At 41.2% G+C, this 22,141-nt stretch overlaps 1 protein-coding gene across 1 annotated transcript; it reads left to right on the top strand.

Annotated features, from left to right (window-relative positions):
* Positions 1-4,183: 4,183 nt before the first annotated feature.
* On the top strand, positions 4,184-20,465 carry LOC133259140 (lysozyme-like protein 1). The gene is made up of 5 exons (XM_061436249.1): positions 4,184-4,303; positions 8,766-8,928; positions 9,419-9,577; positions 19,361-19,439; positions 20,238-20,465. Exons 2-5 carry the CDS (start codon positions 8,790-8,792, stop codon positions 20,305-20,307), a joined length of 447 nt encoding a protein of 148 aa, XP_061292233.1. The 5' UTR covers positions 4,184-4,303; positions 8,766-8,789; the 3' UTR covers positions 20,308-20,465.
* The last annotated feature ends 1,676 nt before the right edge of the window (positions 20,466-22,141 follow it).

Raw genomic sequence — 22,141 nt, 5'->3', positions numbered from 1 at the left:
TTTTGTGCCATGTTTTCTGATTTTGTCATGAGCAAAGCAGTTAAAAGTGTTGTCAGATTTAGAGATTAAGCCTCTTTATTTTGGACCTTCCTGGCGGCTTAGTGGTAAAGAACCTGCTTACCAATGCAGGAGACACAGGTTTGATCCCTGGGTCAGGAAGAACCCCTGGAGGAGGAAATGGCAACTGATTCCAGTAGTCTTGATTGGGAAATCCCCTAGACAGAGGAGCCTGGTGGGCTACAGTCCATAGGGTCACAAAAGAGTTGGACATGACTTAACAACTAAACAACAACACCTTTATTGTACCGTAAAGAAGTCCATTGAGCGTGTATGTTTTCCCAACAGCACCAAGCGGTTTGTCAGTTCTCAGTGGACACTGGGTGAACATCCTGTATTGTAAGTCAATCTTCACACTGTCTCCATGGAGACAGCAGCATCAGATCCCACAGGTAAGGGCTTGGTCCCACAAGACAGTCAATCACAAGTTCAGGCTGTTGCTTTACTTCCTACCAACAGGATACAAATTGGAGGCTCCTACAATCCCCTCCTGTGGTCTGATTATTTGCTCATAGTGGCTTACAGAAATCAAGAAAACAGTTTACTTTCTAGATATTCGTTTATTGCAAAGGGTATTACAGAGCACAAATGAACAGTCAGATGAAGAGATCCACAGGGCCAGGTCTGGAAGGGTCCTGAACACCAGAGCTTCTGGCTGAATGTTGAGTTCAGGAGGTACCAGCCCCCCAGCATGTGAATATGTTCTGATTCACCAACGTGGAATCTCTCTAAGCCCCTCCTTTTGGGTCCTTTTGGAGGTTTCATAACTGAGGCATAGTTGATTAACTAATTGGCCAGTGAGGACTAGACTCAGCCGCTCTCCCCCACTGGAAGCCGTAGGTAAGGTGGGCTAGCGGGCTAGGACTGAAAGTTCCAACCCTGTAATCACATGGTTGGTTTCCCTAGACACCAGCCCCATCCTTAGATTCTTTGAGAAGTCATATCATTAACATAAACTCAGGTGTGGTTGAAAGGAATTTGTTGTGACTATCAGACAACTTTCTCACTTTTGTTATTTAGGACATCCCAAGAAACAAGGATGAAGACCAAATATATATTCTTATTATAAAGCACAGTATCACACAAGTACTTCAGATTTGCTCAACTTTTCTGGTATAAGTGGCTATCAGAGGTATGCAGACTAGCAGATTTTTTTAATCTTTTAGTTTTATTTATTTAGAACAATTTTAGACTAAATTTGTATTTATCTCCATATTCCCTTTACCCAGGTCCTTACCACTAACGTGTGACATATCCATAGCACATTCATCAAAATTGAGAAATCAATGCATTAACTACAGGCACTACTCAGATTTCATGGGTTTTATGAATATTATCCTTTTCTATTCCAGAAGCCAATCCAGGACACTACATTAAATTGAGTTATTGTATCTTTCTTTCTATCATAGTTTCTTGTCTATTTCTCATGACGTTGATACATTCAAAGAATTCGTGTCAGGTATTTTGTAGCATGTCTTTCACCAGGGTTTGGCTACATTCTCACAATTAGACTGGGGTTGTGGATGCTGGGAGAAAACCAGAGAGGTAGGTGCTCTTCTCATCACATCACGTCAAGGGCTACAGAACACGACTAAGCACCGATGAGGTCAATTTTCATCACTGGCTAAGGTGGGGTCCACCAGATTTCTCTGCTGTAAAGTCTTCTTTTCCCCCTTCCATACTCTCTCTGTTGGAAGCATGTCACTAGAACCAGCCACTACTCAGAATTAAGCTCCGTTTCCTAGAGGGGAGACTATCTAAAAAGATTATTTAGAATTCTTCTGTAAGATTTGCTTCTTTTCTCTGTATATTTATTTATTCAATCATTTATTTATACCAATATGCACTATAGATATTTATTTTATTCTCTGAGCTATAATCTAATCCTATAGTTATTTATTTGGTCGCTCAAGTTACTCCAGCATTGGCCATTGGGAGTTCTTTCAATTTGGCTCCTCTCTCTGTTTGATATATTAATCCCTCCCTGTTCCTGTCTCTCTTTGCTTTTAAGTATTTCCTTAACTTTTAGCACTAACAAGACGCTCTAGGCTCATCTTGCACTTTTCCTGCTCCAGTTCTGAAATGAATTTGAAAAAGATATCTGAAGAACAAACCTGTAATATTTTTCACATTAGAGACAGTTCGTCACAGAAAAAGATCCACAGATGAATCCTAAACATGTGAAAGGAAACATAGCCATAAATTGAAGCCATGTTAAGAAGCCATTTCCTACCTCTCAGATTGGCAAAGACTATGAAGTTCAATAACTGCTGCTGCCAGGTAGAAGGGAAGGAATCCCACCTCCTGATATAGGACCATGTGGAAGGCAATTTGGCAATATCTAGCAAAACTATGAAACAATCCAAGACTCAGCAGTTCCACTTCCAGGAATTTATCCTACACATATTTTTGCAAATATGCAAATTATATATATATATATATATATATATATATATATATATATATATATGATTATTTGGGCTTTCCTGGTGGCTCAGACTGTAAAGAAGCTGCCTGCAATGCTGGAGACTCAGGTTTGATTCCTGGGTCAGAAAGATTCCCTGGAGGAGGGAATGGCTACCCACTCCAGTATTCTTGCCTGGAGAATTCCATGGACAGAGATTATTTAGTGTAACATGCTTATAAGACAAGAATGAAACAGCTTAAATGTGCATCAATACCCAGTTGGCCAAATATGTTATACTATGTCACGCAATGCAGTGCAGCACAGCCATAAAAAGAGATTCTTAAAATATACTGCTGCTGCTGCTGCTAAGTCGCTTCAGTCGTGTCTGACTCTGTGTGACCCCAGAGACGGCAGTCCACCAGGCTCCCCCGTCCCTGGGACTCTCCAGGCAGGAACACTGGAGTGGGTTACCATTTCCTTCTCCAATGCATGAAAGTGAAAAGTGAAAGTGAAATCGCTCAGTCGTGTCCAACTCTTAGTGACCCCATGGACTGCAGCCTACCAGGCTCCTCCGTCCATAGGATTCTCCAGGCAAGAGTACTGGAGTGGGGTGCCATTGCCCTCTCCGTAAAATATACTATCAGGCTTTAAAAATAAGGTACAAGTATAGTTTAAGAAGGATATAAAAGACTCTATTTATATATGTGTGTCTATGTATCATATCTCTGGAAGATACAGCTGTATCAGCTGTTGCCAGTGGGAGAGAAAACTAGTGTTTCCGAAGATGGGAAAGAGAATTTTTCACTATCCTAATTACACTTTTGGAATTTTGAGATTTGATATTAAAAATTGTATTATATCTGCACACTTCTAAAATCTTATTATTTCCCAGCATTTTTCAAAAATGTCCAAAAAAAAAAAAAAAAATCCAGTAGGCTTCAGAGCCCTTTATTAAAACTAGAAAACTCTATTCTAATTAAATTTTCATTTTTAATTAAGTTGCAAAAGCAAAGATTCATAACTGGAAAAGTAAACATTTATTAGGTAAATTTCAACAAAAACCTTTGATAAATTGGCATGTAGAATTTAAGAAAAGAATGTAATGATAATTGTGTGCAACCAACAAGAACTTGTTTTCCTTAGATCTGAATATCATAATGAGAATTAATTTCAAATATCCTTTAAATCTGAGAATGGAAATAAGTGGATCTTAAAACTAGCCCTTTAATTATTGATCCACAGAGCACTAAACCAAAGTTTTCAAAGGTAATTAATCTCATTCAATCATTCTGATCTTACTAAAAATATTTTATTAATAATAGTAATTCAATTAGAGAAAAGACACTTTGTACTGTTAATACAACTTTTGAATGTTAATTTCATGTCTGTCACATCCTTTTTAAAATTCTAGTTTGGTAGTGCTTATAATTTATACAACATATTAGTACAGAAGGACTTGAGTATGGTTTATAATTCAATGTATACCTACAGGGGAAACACAATTAATTTTCTTTACTGATGGGATTTATGATAAAGTTTGGAGGCTGTTATTTTAGAAACAAGCTCTCATTCAGGTGGGAGGCCTCAGTGGAGTTGAGAAGTGAGGAAGAAGAAGAAGAAAAAGAAGTTGCCTGTCCCTAAATGTAGTTATCATATAAGTCCCAAGAAATAGAATTCTAGAATCTCTTGACAGTTGGAAACAAAAGAGCTAAGAATTCTTCTTTCTCTAAAGCTCTACAGAAAGGTCCTTCGTTTGGCCAAGATCACTTGTGCCTGGTCAGGATCAGAATGGCTTCGTGGGATGCGGGAAGCTTGTGTGAGCTCCTAATCACTGATTAGGTAAGTAGAATGGTGTTTCTCCTCCAGAATCACCTGAGGCATGTCTCTGGGGCAGGTACCCTTTTAATAAGACCTAAGAAGCACAAGCTGGAATCAAGATTGCCGGGAGAAATATCAATAACCTCATATATGCAGATGACACCACCCTTATGGCAGAAAGTGAAGAGGAACTAAAAAGCCCCTTGATGAAAGTGAAAGAGGAGAGTGAAAAAGTTGGCTTAAAGCTCAACATTCAGAAAACTAAGATCATGGCATCTGGTCCCATCACTTCATGGGAAATAGATGGGGAAACAGTGGAAACAGTGGCTGACTTTATTTTTCTGTGCTCTAAAATCACTGCAGATGGTGATTGCAGCCATGAAATTAAAAGACACTTACTCCTTGGAAGGAAAGTTATGACCAACCTAGATAGCATATTGAAAAGCAGAGACATTACTTTGCCAACAAAGGTCCATCTAGTCAAGGCTATGGTTTTCCCAGTAGTCATGTATGGATTTGACAGTTGGACTGTGAAGAAAGCTGAGTGCCGAAGAATCGAAGCTTTTGAACTGTGGTGTTGGAGAAGCCTCTTGAGAGTCCCTTGGACTGCAAGGAGATCCAACCAGTCCATTCTAAAGGAGATCAGTCTTGGGTGTTCTTTGGAAGGAGTGATGCTAAAGCTGAAACTCCAGTACTTTGGGCACCTCATGCAAAGAGTTGACTCATTGGAAAAGGCTCTGATGCTGGGAGGGATTGGAGGCAGGAGGAGAAGGGGATGACAGAGGATGAGATGGCTGGATGGCATCACCAACTCGATGGACATGAATTTGAGTGAACTCCGGGAGTTGGTGATGGAAAGGGAGGCCTGGTGTGCTGCGATTCATGGGGTCGCAAAGAGTCAGACACGACTCAGCGATTGACCTGAACTGAACTGAAATCACTCTAGACTGGTTCCAGATAGGAAAAGGAATACGTCAAGGCTGTATATTGTCACCCTGCTTGTTTAACTTATATGCAGAGTACATCATGAGAAATTCCGGGCTGGATGAAGCACAAGCTGGAATCAAGATTGCCGGGAGAAATATCAATAACCTCAGATATGCAGATGACACCACCCTTATGGCAGAAAGTGAAGAAGAACTAAAGAGCCTCTTGATGAAAGTAAAAGAGGAGAGTGAAAAAGTTGGCTTACAGCACAACATTCAGAAAACAAAGATCAAGGCATCTGGTCCTATCACTTCATAGCAAATAGATGGGGAAACAATGGAAACAGTGGCTGACTTTATTTTTCTGGGCTCCAAAATCACTGCAGATGGTGATTGCAGCCATAAAATTAAAAGACACTTACTCCTTGGAAGGAAAGTTATGACCAACCTAGACAGCATATTAAAAAGCAGAGACATTTCTTTGCCAACAAAGGTCCGACTAGTCAAGACTATGGTTTTTCCAGTGGTCATGTATGGATGTGAGAGTTGGACTGTAAATAAAGCTAAGTGCCAAAGAATTGATGTTTTTGAACTGTGGTGTTGCAGAAGACTCTTGAGAGTCCCTTGGACTGCAAGGAGATCCAACCAGTCCATCCTAAAGGAAATCCGTCCTGGATGTTCATTGGAAGGACTGATGTTGAAGCTGAAACTCCAAAATTTTGGCCACCTGATGCGAAGAGCTGACTCATCTGAAAAGACCCTGATGTTGGGAAAGATTGAAGGCAGGAGGAGAAGGGGATGACAGAGGATGAGATGGTTGAATGGCATCACCGACTTGATGGACATGAGTTTGGGTAGACTCTGGGAGTTGGTGATGGCCAGGGAGGCCTGGCCTGCTGTGGTTCATGGGGTCACAAAGAGTTGGACACGACTGAGCTACTGAACTGGCTGACTGACTAAAATCACTCTGTTGAAGCCATCTGTCCCAAAGAATCAACAATGGAAACCCCCAGCTTGAAGGATGTAGAATGTCGTACTTGGGGCCACCACTGCTGTGGGCTTTTGTTTTATTTTGATTTGCTTGAGACCAGTGAGAGTCTAAAGATAAGGGATAGAAACCAACTGGATTTGTAAACTCTGTGTCATATACCTCGTTGGTCTCCCTCTCGGTGCCTGGCGCAGTGCTAGGGTATAATTCCCTGCTATACATCAGGGGGCTTTGCTATAAAGGTCCAGATACTGAATATTTTAGACTTTATGGTCTATACAATTTCCAACACAATACTCAACTGTAAAAAGCAGCCGTATACAATATATTACTAGATGGGTATGGTTGTATCCTAATAAAACTTTACTTACAAAAAGCAGACCTATTTTACTGACCCTTGCTACTCACCAGTATGTATCTAGACACCCCATCTGGCATGTAGTCACCCTATTGGTCAGTTATCTTAAAGCCCCCATAATGATTCCTCTCTGGCCTTGCTGAATATTCAGCCTTGTTCTTAGCCTCTCCTCTCAACTGGGAAACTTAGCTCCATGAGGAGAAATGAACAACTCTAGAAATGTCTAGAAAATGATACTGGATGGAAGTATGTATGAATGTAAGGTTCAGAATCAGGAGCAGTTACCAGAGATGTCACTCCACCCTCATCTCAGCAAGGTTGACCTATTTGGGGAAGACAAATTTCTCTGGAAGAAGAATCACTTCTGGAAAACCAGTAGCCAGCAAGGCATGGACTTTTTGATCCTACTTACTTTTCAAATGATTAGGTGGGAGTCCCTTTATGTCCTCCCACCACCAGCACTTTCTCCTCTTTTGACTCATCGTCATTTGTCCCCTTCTTGCTTGCCATTGACACCAAGCTTTTTGGGGGACCCATGAAACAGTGATGGAAGAACCCAGAAAAATACTATATTGCATTTGCAATATAACACTGATATTTTTGAAGTAACATTCCCATGTTTGGAAAAGTATCAAGAGAAAAAGGAGATAATGAGTTATGGGAAAAAAAAAAGAGGAAAGATAAGGTGCTAAATATTCTACCTTCAGAATGGATACATGTATATGTATTGCTGAGTCCCTTTGCTGTCCGCCTGAAACTATCACAATATTGTTAATCAGCTATGTGCTGCCCTGTGCTTAGTCGCTCAGTCATGTCTGACTCTTTGTGACCCCATGGACTGTAGCCCGCCAGGCTCCTCTGTCCATGAAATTCCCCAGGAAAGAATACTGGAGTGGGTTGCCATGCCGTCCTCCAGGGGATCTTCCCAACCCAGAGATAAAACCCAGGTCTCCCACATTGCAGGTGGATTCTTTGTCTGAGCCACCAGGGAAGCCCGGTAGTCAGCTATACTCCAATGTAAAATTAAAAGGTTTTTTAAAAATAAAGATAAAAAATAAAACATTTCCTGTCTTCTAAAAAACTCTTCTCCCTTCAATAAACTCCCAACAATAAATCTTAAGGTTGTCTATGAAGACCCATGTATATCCATCTCTGGTTGAAACCGAGATGTCTGATTCCACGTGTACAGGTGATGCTTACCTCATTGTATTCTGGTTATTTCTAGTCATAGAGTTAATGGGGAATCCGAGAAATTTGTCACCTTCTGTGGATTCTTTCTGGACATCAGTAAAGGAAGGTTGATTCCCTTCCTTGCCAGGTCCCGGGAGCTTAGCATTTACTAGAAAGTAGCACGTAGAATGTGAGAGTTGGACTGCGAAGAAGGCTGAGCGCCGAAGAATTGATGCTTTTGAACTGTGGTGTTGGAGAAGACTCTTGAGAGTCCCATGGACTGCAAGGAGATCCAACCAGTCCATTCTGAAGGAGATCAGCCCTGGGATTTCTTTGGAGGGAATGATGCTAAAGCTGAAACTCCAGTACTTTGGGCACCTCATGCAAAGAGTTGACTCATTGGAAAAGGCTCTGATGCTGGGAGGGATTGGGGGCAGGAGGAGAAGGGGACGACAGAGGATGAGATGGCTGGATGGCATCACTGACTCGATGGACATGAGTTTGAGTGAACTCCCGGAGTTGGTGTTGGACAGGGAGGCCTGGTGTGCTGAGATTCATGGGGTCGCAAAGAGTCAGACACGACTGAGCGACTGAACTGAACTGAGCATGTAGAATGGCTTCCTAGGTGTCACTAGTGGTAAAGAATCTGCCTGCCAATGCAGGAAACTTAGAGACTCGGGTTTGATCCCTGGGTTGGTAAGATCCCCTGGAAGAGGGCATGGCAACCCACTTCGGTATTCTTGACTGGAGAATCCCTTGGACAGAGGAGCCTGGTGGGCCACCGTCCATGGGGTCACAGAGTTGGACGTGACTGAAGTAACTGAACACACACGCACAATCATGTAGAAAGTTTTAGAGAGCCTGCAATCATTCCTTCCCTGTACTATGTACTGTTGGCACTTGGGTTTTCCCTGATGCTGGTTCTCAGTGTTTACAAGTGACAGGACACATTCAGGCTGGCAGATTTGGAAGTTCTTGTTGGCGAGAAACTTTCTTGGGAATCAAGCAGGGTTGTCTGATGTGGTCTCTTATTTTTGACAGGTTCTGCCTTCAACAGGCCTGAGGATGAAGGCTGCTGGTATTTTGGCCCTGATGGGCTGCCTGGTCACAGTCGTTGAGCCCAAAGTCTACACTCGATGTAAACTGGCAAAAATATTTTCGAGGGCCAGCCTGGACAATTACCGAGGCTTTAGCCTTGGAAACTGTGAGATTTCTCCCTTCCTGTTCTCTTCCTGCCCTTTAACTCTTCCTTGAGATGTCAAAGGCCCCTCCCATATCCACTTCTTTTGGCTTCCAGCCTGTCCTTGCTCTGCCCCACCAGCGACGGCTGCTGGCTATTCACATGTCCTCCCCAACTGCTCTCCAGAGCTTCCCTCCCCCTCCCTGCCCCTCCTGTCCTCACTCCCAGAGTCCTGTGTGATTGACATCAGCAAGGGAAGGAGAAAACAGCCCCTCTTGCTGGCATTGCAAGGGGCAGACCTGATACTTAGTCTGGTCCAGGGTCAGCTGCTGACTAGGTGTGCCACCCTGCCCAGCCTGTGCCTCTCAGGTGTGCTACCTGCCCTGACACTCCCCAGGGTGTGTCGGGAGCAAAGCATCGGTGTAATACCTGTAAGGGAACTCTCCCCTAAGAGCAGGTAGGAGGAAACGATGAATTTCTTTTATTGACACTCCTGGCTTTTTTTCCCCTCTAGGGATCTGCATGGCCTACTATGAGAGCCACTACAACACCACGGCTCAGACCCAGCTGGAGGACGGAAGCACCGACTATGGCATCTTTCAGATAAACAGCGACACGTGGTGCAGAAGTACAAAGCTACAAGAGAAAAACCGCTGTCACGTGGCCTGCTCAGGTAGGCTTTTGATTCCGCAAATATCATCCTTAGGAACAGACAGGAAAGCTAACCATGGAGTATCTACCCATCTTCTGCTTTAACCAAAATTTGGAAGTTCAGATGTGCAAGTGGGTCTGTAAATAAATTATTATAAATTATTCAAGAGTTTCCCAAAGTGGCACTCACAACCTTGTGGTCAACTTGTCCAAAGATGGTTTATTCCATCCAGGGTTTATTCCATCCAGCACAAAAACAGGGGCCTGGACAAACGACCTGACTACACTTCCATGCATAGAGAGGTTAAATATGTTCGTTAAGAAGGAGAAAGATGTTTGCTAGCTGCTTTCCATAAGCAATCCACTCAAAAGATGCAGTTGAAGCTTCTTTATACAGAATGAGACAAATTCACTTCACACAGCACTTCTTCAACAGTAGAAATGATGCTAGAATTTATTTCTAAGTCTTTCTCTTTAATCACTCAGGAAATATATGTGGGCATAGAATTGAGCATAGCAGGACTCTTCAGACATGAATTCTGGTGTTAAGAATGCTTATACAAAGTTATATAAATGACTGTAAACAGGTGTGAGCTGCAGAGGAAAGAGATGTTATTAATAAAGTCATGGGAAGCTTTATAGACATCATGATATTTTATTTAATATTTGGAAGATAGATAAGATTTGGAAATTCAAGGATAGAGAAGTGTTATTTCAGTTAAGGAGAACAAAAAAGCAAAAACGTGCATAAAATATAACAGGACATGTGGTTGGAAAGTTTGATGACTACCTGACCATGAAGGGCCTTGGACCCAAGCTGAGGAGAGTGCACTGATTTCTGCCCACACTAGGAAATCAGAATGGGTCAGTGGCATTGCTTCAGAAAAATGAATATGCAAGCTGGATATGAGAGATTAAAGAAGAGACAATTTAATTGCCCCTCCAATTGTTGAGGTGAGAAATAAACAGACCAGAATGATGGTCATGGCTGGCAGTATAGAGAAGAACATGCAAGAGACAGCAGTAGAAGGATGAAGCAAAGTAAATGACGGTCTTGTTTGCTCACCTGTAGAATGCAAACCCCATGAGGGCAGGAGTTCTAGTTCAATCACTGATGCATTCTCAATGCCTAGAATGCTCCCTGGCCATTGGAGCTCAAGAAATATTCATTGACTAAATCAATGGAGGGAAGGTCAAAAGACTGAAGACAAGGAGCCATAAAATATTCTCCAGCAAATTCCTTAAGAGCAGGAAATAAATTTTTAATTTCTCGTAGACATGCACAAGATAATCAGTAACCAAGTGTGAATGTATGAATGACCGCACACTGTGTTAATTTACCTAATAAATTAGTAGTCCCTGCCCCTACTTTACTGTGGAATGCTCACTACCTCCTGAGGCCAACCACTCAGTTTTTGGTCAGCCTTTATTTTAGAACATTCTTTTGTTGAGCCAAAATCCATCTCTTCATAGTGTTCTCCCATTAATGCTGGTTTCTCCTTCTGGATTTATTAAAAACCAATTTTCTCTGTTTTATACATTGTTGTTGTTCAGTTGCTTAGTTTTGTCCGACTCTTTGTGACCCCATGGACTGTAGCATGCCAGTTTCCTCTGTCCTCCACTATCTCCTGCAGTTTGCTCAAATTCATGCCCATCGAGTCGGTGATGCTATCTAACCATCTTATCTTCTGCTGCCCCCTTCTCCTTTTGCCTTCAACTTATCAAATGTTTGAAAATGATGATTAGGAGGTACTTCTCATCTCCAAATCTTATCTCCCAGACTAAAACATTTAATACCTTCACTTTTCTACAGATAGGACTTTTAAAAACCCTCCCCTTCCTGGTTAATCTCATTAGCATACCCTATGAGCTTGCCACTAGAGTCTTCCAGTTAAATATGGTGGTCGGATGTGTAAGTATTGTTCCAAGCTGAAAGTGAGAGGACTAATGGTGACTAATTTAGCAATTAGAGAAATCTGAATCCTAAGCTGACCGTGGGAAAGCCAAAAAGCAACCACAGGATCCCAAAAGAGCTCAGAAATCAGCAACATCAGCTACTTCCAGAAACTGGGCTGAAGGCAGGCTAAAAACGGTATGATTAATTGGAAAGTCAGTTAAACAGCAGCTGACTCATCTCCTGATTCCATTCATCTATTGACTGTGCCTCCCAACCCTGGCAAGTTACTGGAGCTCTCTTGGACAGAATAGGTAGAAATTCTCTCATTGAGGAACCTCACCAACCTTTGAGTGTGAGAGCTCCATCCTAAGAGGGAGTCAAGTTCCTGTAGTTCCAGTTACCTCCCTCCACTCTGATCCCTGAATGATGGCAGCCAGCCTAGTCTTTCCAGAAGAGAAGACCCTAGTCTAGGGAATCCAGACAGAGGAAAAGGAAAACTAGATTCTGAGTGGGGGCTTCCCAGTGAACAAACTAGCTAGATCTCCCTCAGTGAGATGCACAGTTGAAAATCCCCACCTCTCTACTGGATTCCTAATCAGCTATTTTTTTTTTTTTTTTTTTTAGCATCCTTCTCTTAAATAAGTGCAGCTAACTAGAAATCTGCCAATGACTAGACTTCATAGGCTGTCACTGGCATGAGAAAATGAGACCATCACCAACAACAAAAACCAGATAAAAGTAATTTGTTGAAAGCAGAGATTATACAGCAAAATGAAAACAACTATTATTAATATCTTTGGTATATTTAATTTAGAATGAATTTCTTATAGACAGCATATAATTGAATGCTGCTTTTAGAGCTTGTCCAACAATCTCTGCTTTTTCACAGGAATGTTTAGATCAGGGATCTTTTTATGAAAGGAATAGATAATAAATAATTTATGTTTTGTGAGCCATATAGTCTCTTTCGTAATTATTCAACTTGTCATACAGCACAAAAGCAGCCACAGACAGTATAGAAATGAATAGGCATCATTGTGTTCTAATAAAACTTTATGTACAAAAATGGAGGGTGGGTCTGTGGGCCATAGTTTGTGCTGAACTTTGATTTAGATTATTTATATTTAATGTAATTGCTGATATGATTACTTTAAAATCCACCATGTTGTTATTTGTTTCCTATTTGTTCCATCTATCCATCTACTCTTGGTTTATTTTTCCTGACTTTTGGATTAAGTGAATATTTTCCAGTATTTGATTTTATTTCTATCACTGGCTTTTTAAGTATATGTGTGCATGCTTAATTAGTCTCTCAGTTGTGTCTGACTCTTTGCGACCCCATGGACTGTAGCCCTCCAGGCCCCTCTGTCCATGAAATTTCCCAGGCAAGAATTCTGGTGTGGGTAGCCATTCCCTTCTCCAGGGGATCTTCCAAATCCAGGGATCAAACTCGGGTCTCCTGCATTGCAGACTAATTCTCTACCATCTGAGCCACCAGGAAAGCCCTTATTAACTTTATTTCTGTTTTATTTTTAGCATATCTTCTAGGGTTTACAATATGCATCACTTTCTACCTCCAAATAACATTATGCCACTTCACATATAATAAAGTTGACACTTGAACAAGGTATTACTAAAGCCTACCATTGACTAGAACCCTTACCAACAGCATAAACAGATGATTAACACATATTTTGTATATGTATTATATACTGTATTCTTACAATAGAGTAAGTTAGAGAAAAAAACATTATTAAGAAAATGATGCCTTTCGGCGCTGCCTAGAGAAGGGTCCATACGGCGTTGTCCTGAATTCCCGTCGTAACTTAAAGGGAAGCTTTCACAATGTCCGGAGCCCTTGATGTCCTGCAAATGAAGGAGGAGGATGTCCTCAAATTCCTTGCAGCAGGAACCCACTTAGGTGGCACCAAATTAAAAAAAAAAAAAAAAAGAAAATGATAAGGAAGAGAAAATACATTTACTCTATCATATGTATTGATTCTGTAAGCTTATATCACCTGTTTGTAAGATGAATTATCTGTCAGTACCCACATCAATTTTGTTTTAGATATTTTAGATGATACAAAACACTGTAGATGTTATATATATTACTAACACTGGACTATCTATTACTATCTTTTCATTACTAAAATGAAAAGATAATGTGAAAAAGGAATTCATATTTATAGGTATAATGATTCATGCATTAATAACCAAGAAGCAACAATATGATCACTTTATGATTGCCTAGTGCCATCAATACAATTGCCTCACAATAGCCCAGCCTATACTCTAATGAATGGTTAGAAAATTTTTATGGCATGCAGTATTGCAGTCATATTCATAATAAAGTATTGGAAGCATTGTTGCATTTTTAAATGAGAGAAAGAGACATACTGTACGGTGATTTAATTCTCTGAAGGCAAAGTTATAAAACAGGAAGGGAGCTAAAGTGAAAGTTGCTCAGTTGTGTCTGACTCTTTGTGACCCCAGGGACTGTAGCTCTCCAGACTTCTCTGTCCATGGGACTCTCCAGACGAGGATACTGGAGTGGGTAGCTGTTCCCTTCCCCAGGGGATCTTCCCAACCCAGGGACTGAACCCAGGTCTCTAGCACTGCAGGCAGATTCTTTATCGTCTGAGCCACTAGGGAAGCCCAGGGAAGCTTACACATTGTTAGTTTTATATTAAATAATCACTCACCTTGTGCCTATTAAGGATAGACTAGTGCCTACACAAGAGAAGGGAACAACAGAGGATGAGATGTTTGGATGGCATCACCAACTCAATGCACATGAGTCTGAGTGAGCTCTGGAAGTTGGTGATGGACAGGGAAGCCTAGGCGTGCTGCAGTCCATGGGGTCACAAAGAGTTGGACACAACTAAGCGACTGAACTAAACTGAGTGCCTACATATATTTTATGCATTTATGACATATCTAACTATTAATTTTTGATATTTCTAGGCTATGTGGTTTACAAGTGTTTTCAAACTGTCACAAATCTCAAAAAAAATGTTTCCAATATATTCACTGAAAAAAAAATCCAAACCAATGTTTTTCAAGGATCTGCTGCATAAGAATTTTATACTATTGTGGTTCAATTTTACCCATCATGTCTTCTGTGCTAAGTTGTCATCCTTTTTACTTCCACATGTTATACACTTCACAATGCTTTTAAAAAATAATTTTATTTATTTATTTTTGGCTGTGCTGGGTCTTTGTTGCTGTGTGGTCTTTTTCTCTAGTGGCAGCAAACAGAGGTTACTCTAGTTATGCTCAGGCTTCTCATTGTGGTGGCTTCTCTTGTTTCGGAGCGTGGGCTCTAGGGCGCATGGGCTTCAGTAGTTGTAGTCATGGGCTCAGAAGTTGTGGTCCCCGGGCTCTGGAGCACAGGTTCAGTAGCTGTGGCACATGCGCTTGGTTACTCCAAAGTATGTAGGGTATTCCCAGACCGGCGATTAAACCCGTGTCTCTTGCATTGGCAGGCGGATTCTTTACCATTGAGCCACCAGGGAAGCGTGATGTATGCATTTCTACATACATTACATGCATGCTCTACACCTCACAACATGTATAGACACAGTAAATTTTTTATTATTTTTGCTTTTAATGACTAACTTTTAAGTAAAATGTTCAGACGAGAAGGATCTCTTTATATTTACCATAATATTTATCATTTGGGGCTTTCCGGGTGGTTCAGTCGGAGAAGGCAATGGCACCCCACTCCAGTACTCTTGCCTGGAAAATCCCATGGACAGAGGAGCCCAGTAGGCTCCAGTCCATGGGGTCGTGAAGAGTCAGACACGACTGAGCGACTTCACTTTCACTTTTCACTTTCATGCATTGGAGAAGGAAGGGGCAACCCACTCCAGTGTTCTTGCCTGGAGAATCCCAGGGACGGGGGAGGCTGGTGGGTTGCCGTCTATGGGGTCGCACAGAGTCGGACACTGTGCGGACTGAAGAGACTTAGCAGCAGCAGCAGGTGGTTCAGTGGTAAAGAATCCACCTGCCAATGCAAGAGGCTCAGATTCTATCCCTGGGTTGGGAAGATGCCCTGGAGAAGGAAATGGTAACCCACTCCAGCATTCTTGCCTGGAAAATTCCATGAACAGAGGATCCTGGCATGCCGCAGTCCATGGGGTCACAAGAGTCAGATACGACTGAGCACACACACATTTACCAATTACAACATTCTCTATACCTTTGGTGCCTTCGTTTGGACACACAGTTAAGGACTATTTCCTTTCAGCCTAAAGAACATCCTTGAACAATTTCCTGGAGTAGAATTCTTCTAGGAAGCATCTTCCTGCTTTTTTGTGTCTGAAAATGTCTATATTGCATTTTCTTCTATAAGAGATATTTTCTACATATATAAAACTCTAAGCTGACAGATGGAGAAGGAAATGACACCCCATTCCAGTATTATTGCCTGGAAAATCCCATAGACGGAGGAGCCTGGTAGGCTTCAGTCCATGGACACAACTGAGCGACTTCACTTTCACTTTCAAGCTGACATATTTTTCTCCCAGTTTACTAAATATGTCCATTATCTTCTGCTTGACTTGTTTATTATGAGAAATCAGTGATTTTCTCACTTGAGTTCCCTATGTGTATCATGTCCTTTTTCTCCATCCCCTTTTACAATTTCTTCATCAACAATATCTAGCAATTTGATCACAAATGCCTATTTTCTCATGTTTATTTTGCTTGATATTCACTAAAATTTTGGATCCCTGAGTGAATAATGTTTAAACGTTCTCCTTCTAAGAGTCTAATAACACATATCCTAGATCATTTTTGTATTTGCATTGGTCACCGAGACTCTTCTTTTTTTTCAGACCTTTTCCCTTTCTGTGTTTTATTTTCAATCATTTTATGTTCAAGATCTCTGATCATTTTTGTGCAGTGCCTGATCTATTAAATTCAGCAACTGAATGTTTCATTTCAGATATTGTATTTTTTCAATGCCAGGTAATTATATTATTTCTTTCATTTGATTGATGTTTTCCTATAAGTCCTTTTTATCAATAAACATATTTATAAGCACTGTTTTAAATTTCTTATCTAATTCAATCATCTCTGTCATTTCTAGGTCTTTCTTCTGGCTGTGAATTATGTTTTTATACCTTTTTGTACATTTGATCAATTTTTTACTGGATACTAGACTGCGTGTATATTACATTGTTGAGTGTCTGGATTATGCTGTGTTCCTTTAAGGATTATTGAAGTTCATCTTGGCAAGTAGTTAATTCTGGTCCGGTACATTCTAGAGCAGTCTTTATGGGAGGGCTCGTGCAGCCTTACTATCAAGGTATTTATCTATAGCATCTCTTGAATAAACAAGGGCTCAGCAAAATCTCTCTCCTCTGGCCAGTAACAGATCACGATTCCCCACGTGAGCCCTGCAATTGCTGAGGTTCCTGGTAGCAGTTTTCTGCTTACTCTCATGGAGTTTTTCAGTCAAAGACTCAGAGGTCTCTCTCTGCAGAGTTCTGGCACAGTCCTGGGTGGCTCCTTCCTCACAGGGTCCCCTCTCCACAAATTCCAACTGTCTTGGCCTCTGATCTCTACTTACATTGCCATAGCCTGCCTGGATTCTACCTTTGTGGTCTGGAAAGTGCCTCTGGGCAGAAAGTCACAGCAATCCCAAGGCTCACCTCATCTGGTTTCTATCCCTCAAAGATTCTGCATTCATTCCCTATTGTCTAGCTGTCTAGCTGTTACAGTAGGAGAGAAAATCTCTAGTGCATCATGGCCAAGCTTGACTTTATGTGCAGTTTACTAACTGAATATTGTCCAATGAACAATATTGAAATGTGGGCTAAATTTATATTTATTTGCAAGACAACAGTGGATTCTCAGAAATTAAAATGTTAGATGGCTTATAGTTAGAGGTGAAGGATCAGTCATATCTGTTTTCTCATAAAAAGAGCTTGGGATTTTTAGGGAAAGCTTTAAAATAGAAAACAGGATGTTGGTTTTATATCCTAATCACCCTCCATGACTGTCTTCCCCCAGCCTCAGGCCAGAGAGGCTATAATTAGGGACAATGTCATTCTGTCCCATGGATTACAGAAGTAGGGCTATTCGTCATGGAAACCTGGAAACAAGCTAGCATTGGGGTGTGTGTGCAACGTAGGTGGCATCTCATGTGTGTACAAAATACACGCACTTCATGCCCATCTACTGAAGCTAGTCCTCCTCTCAATCCCAGACCAGACCATGTGCCTCAAATTACTGTCAACCTTCCCCAAATTATTTGGACATAGTATTTTTTATATAGAGATATAAATATATCTATGTATACACACACACATGCATATAATAATATAATAGCCATTTTTGTTTCCCTCCAATAACTTAGTCCTTATTAAAATAGACTTTAAGGAAGCAGTCATTGCCTTCTATACCTAGTATAGCCCACCTATATTAATCTCTGTTTCTCCTACCAGCCTGGTATCTGAGTTGGCTGTTGCTACTTCAGAAAGGACAAGGAGATGTAAATTTTGGGGTTTTGCAGAACTCCACCAAATAGAATTGGTTCTTTTTCATGTAGATTGTTGCTGTTTTCTGTTGTTGGATGGGGGAGAATAAAAGATTCTCTTGAATGATGTTTGATATTCAACAGAACCCTCTCCTTATCCATGTGTGACTAAACAGAATTGTCTATTTGAACACTGAGCAGAAGCCACTGTTGGCTCAGGTCCTTGTACATACGTGCTCCCTGGGCTCATTTCTGCCCCTTTGCTGCCCCACTGTGGTGATTTCACTGTGTTTCCACATTTTAGCCCAGAGCCAGGTTCTTTATTCCCCCGCCCCCTACCCCTTTAATATATTTTCCTAAAGAAATTCACGCTTCCATGCAACTTGTTGTTGTTTGTTTTTTGGTATTTGCAAAACATCTCACTTGGACAACAAAATGGTAGAACACAGTGGGACGTTGACAGACACTCTCCATGAATTGCACAGCCTGGGCCTGCAGCACCCACCCTTCCCACCGACCTGTGCACGGCGTCTCCAGACTAGCAACCCGCTTCACCCCCAGTGGGAGCCTTGCTCTCTGTGTGCAGGTCTAGCAGAACATCCTCTGCAGATCGCAGCTACAGTCTCCCCTGCCCACTGCTGCTTCCACCCATTCTTCTACAGGTGTGGATCCCTAACAAAAACACCTTGCACCCCAAACTCACCTCCACATATACTTCTGGAGAACGCAACCTGAAACAGAAATGACGTTGGGCTTTTTTGTTTATTTGCCTTTTCCTGTCATATTCGTGTTGAGAAGGATTTTGAGGTCACTTCTGGTGAAGTGATATGAATTAATACAGTTTCAGTTGAAAGATTTGTTATGTCTGAAAGCCATAGAAAAAGTAATAAAGGCAAAGGTTTCACATAAAGCTTAAAGTTTTCTTCATGTGAAAAATACTTTGGGTATAAAAAAAAGTTTAATGCACAAAACAGAAAGCTACAATAAATGGAAGTTTAATCATTACCTATAAGGAGATCTTACATGCCAAATTAACATGAGTAAAGAAAACACTACTGTCCTGTCCAGCTTTTATGTTTCTTTAGGACAGAAACATTTTCCTATTGTGTTTTACCTAAACACATTTCCAAAAAAAAATTTTTTTTTCCTATTGTGTTTTCCCTAAACACACTTCCAAAAGCCTTTCAGGGCTGGTCTATTCCTCTGTCAAAGAGTCCTAAACTTCAAGATGTGGATAGCCTAGAAACAAAAACAATCTTTTCTTTGTGAAGAAGTGGAACAACAACAAAAAAAAGGAGACAGCTCATAGTTCTTCCAACCCTCTTGCTCCAAAATGCAGTGAGAAAAGTGAAGAAAATCTGATTTGGGCTTCCCCTCCTCCAACAGCAAATTCTCAGCTAACCCTCTACTGCTCTCTCTTACAGCCTTGATGACTGATGACCTCACGGATGCAATTATCTGTGCCAAGAAAATTGTTAAAGAAACGGATGGCATGAACTACTGGTAAGAGTCTTTCCTTGGGAGACAAGCTGACATGGGTGAAACCCTTTGTGTGTGTGTTCATCAAAGCTGCAGGAGATGGGAACAAGTTCCCCTCTGCAGAGTGGTCCAGCAATTTCCACTTGACTTCATCTATGTCATCCTCCATTGCTGTGTGGGTATGCAGTGAACATGGGATTAGTATGGGGAGTAGAGGGTTAGGGAGTCAGAATTATTTGCAATTGCTTTTCATATCAAGATGTTCCAAACAATGAAGAGAGGGCTGTTTTCTCATGTGAACTGGAGAGCATCAGTGAAGACAATACACCAGAAGAAAAAGCTCGAGCTTGCTCTAAATTTGGATAAGATTCGGGAAGTCAGTGGCAGTGAGAGGAAAATAACCATGTCGGTTACATGAGAAATTGACAGGAAACTTCCCCAGGTTGTGTGTGAGCTATGGCTTAGCCAGTGCCCACTGGCTCTCTGCGGCTGTGTTTTCTTGTGAACGTTGCTGATTGGGTCACTCACTTGCAGAACCCAAATTTTAAGAGATGTGGATGTTTAACTAAATGCCCCATCCTTATAAAAGTTGTTCGCTTGTTGCTGAGGCTCATATAGACTAGGAGAAAACCAGGGAGAGGGAAGTCTTAAGGCAAAAAAGATGGAGTCTTTAGATCAGGACTTGGATCAGGACCAGAAACAAATGACACTAAACGCTGGGCACTGCTGGTTAAGTGGGTTACTTGTCTATGGTTTTTGAGCCTCAGAGCATTTGGGGTGTCACACTTTGCTCTGTTGTTCCTTCTTCCCTCTCCTCCCCAGGCAAGGCTGGAAGAAGAACTGTGAGGGCAGAGACCTGTCTGAGTGGAAAAAGGGATGTGAGGTTTCATGAACTGGACAGTACCAAGGATGCTTCATGACAGGCCCTAGTGAGAGTGGTCATGTCATCTTCTCCTCCATCCTCCTGATGGTCCTTCTCAAAGTTGGAGAGCGAAAGTTAAGCTATATTTTTAAGGAAATAAATATTTCCATTTAAATGTCTTGACTTCACCCTGACTCAGTTTCAATGATGTCATAATAGCACAAGGTTAAGACTTGAAAAGTAACCTATAAAATGTTCTAGTCCTAGGAGAAAAAAACTTCTCTTCTTTATGGCTGCATATTTTAAAAATACAATTCCCGGGTCCAGGGGAACACTAGAGGAATGACAATAGTTTGCTGACCTCTGTCCTGGAGCATTGAGTCCTTCTCCTCGTCATTGGATGTATAGCCCTTTCTCAGCTCAACTGTCCTGGAGAGAATGTTCCCACTTCCTCCAGGCAGTTGTGAGAGACATTCTAATGGGACCAAATACTGAAGTTGCAGCTCTTAGCTCCAGTGTTCCCCATGTATTCCAACATCCATTTAAGTTTAATCTATCAAAAACCCTGGTGACTCAAACAGTAAAGAATCCACCTGCAATGCAGGAGACCTGGGTTCGATCCCTGGGTTGAGAAGAACCCCTGGAGGAGGGCATGGCAACCCACTCCAGTATTCTTGCCTGGAGAATCCGCATGGGCAGAGTCCATGGGACTGTAAAGAGTCGAACACGACTTAGCAACCTTCACTATCACTATCAAAAGCACTTACATCCTCAGAACAAGATTGTTTCTAGACTTAGACCTACAGATTTTATTAGTTTGGTCTGGAAACTGACCTGACTATCTAAAAGATACTTCATTACCTGGAATTGTGGGCTGAGGAGCCCAGATCCCAAAGATATTCCCAGGATGCTTTCTGCTCCATGCAGAGACGGTTTCTCTTTTGGGCAGCTCTGCTATGCTGAGTTTTGTCTTGTCCATTCTCTGTCCTGGCTAGAGTTAAAAGTGGTTGGGCTGTCTTGTTAGAACTTTAGGGTCAAGTTGAATGCAATCTGACCTTGAGAATGCACTAACTTGAGGTTTGTTGGAAAAATGGTTATGCTTGGAAATATGTTGCCCGGTTGGAAGGAAGTCCTCACTAGTCAGGTCGATGGGTTTTATGATAGTACCAAAGTAACCCATAAACACTCTCTCATTGCCAACTGCCTGGGTTTTACTATTGGCTCATTTCACATCCACAGGCTTTTCTCACAGGAATAGGCTTTAAAAAATCTGAATGCTACTTGCCAAACAAATAAACTTTTATATATGTCTAAACAAACATAATCCTGTGACAATTTAATAGGTATTACAAGGCATAGGGGAAAAAAAGCTTTTGAAACTTCTGATGTAAGAATCAAAAAAACAATTCTTTAACAGGGCTGAAGACAATCTACAAAATTGAGAGTCCATTAAGCTCTACTAAATTAATAATCAGTCCCTGTAAAAGTCCATAAATATGTATTTTCCATTACTATTGTCATTCATCCACCTCACAGTACCCATTCTGGGCCAAATCTCCTGCATTGTTAAAACCAGTGGTACCATGTTAACGACTTAGGTGGGCACGGAACCAGGTGCCGGTCATTCAAAGACTAGAGGAAATTTTTTTTAACAACAACAAAAAAAATGTTTTGAAATCCAAAATGAAGGGAAACTGGCTGGCCCTACAATTTGACTGACCTCTGTGCAAAAGTCATAAGTGTTCTAAGCATGCAAACCTACTATTTCTCTCCAGCGTTTCATTTAGCGTTTCCATAAATAATAATTTAGGATAAAAAATGCATGGTCTTGGATAATTTTCCACAATCAATGCCCTCTGAAATT

The sequence above is a fragment of the Bos javanicus genome, chromosome 13 (assembly GCF_032452875.1).
Source record: "Bos javanicus breed banteng chromosome 13, ARS-OSU_banteng_1.0, whole genome shotgun sequence".
NCBI lineage: Eukaryota > Metazoa > Chordata > Mammalia > Artiodactyla > Bovidae > Bos > Bos javanicus.
The sequence above is the reverse complement of the archived record's forward strand: the minus strand, read 5'-3'. Positions and strand labels throughout refer to the sequence as shown.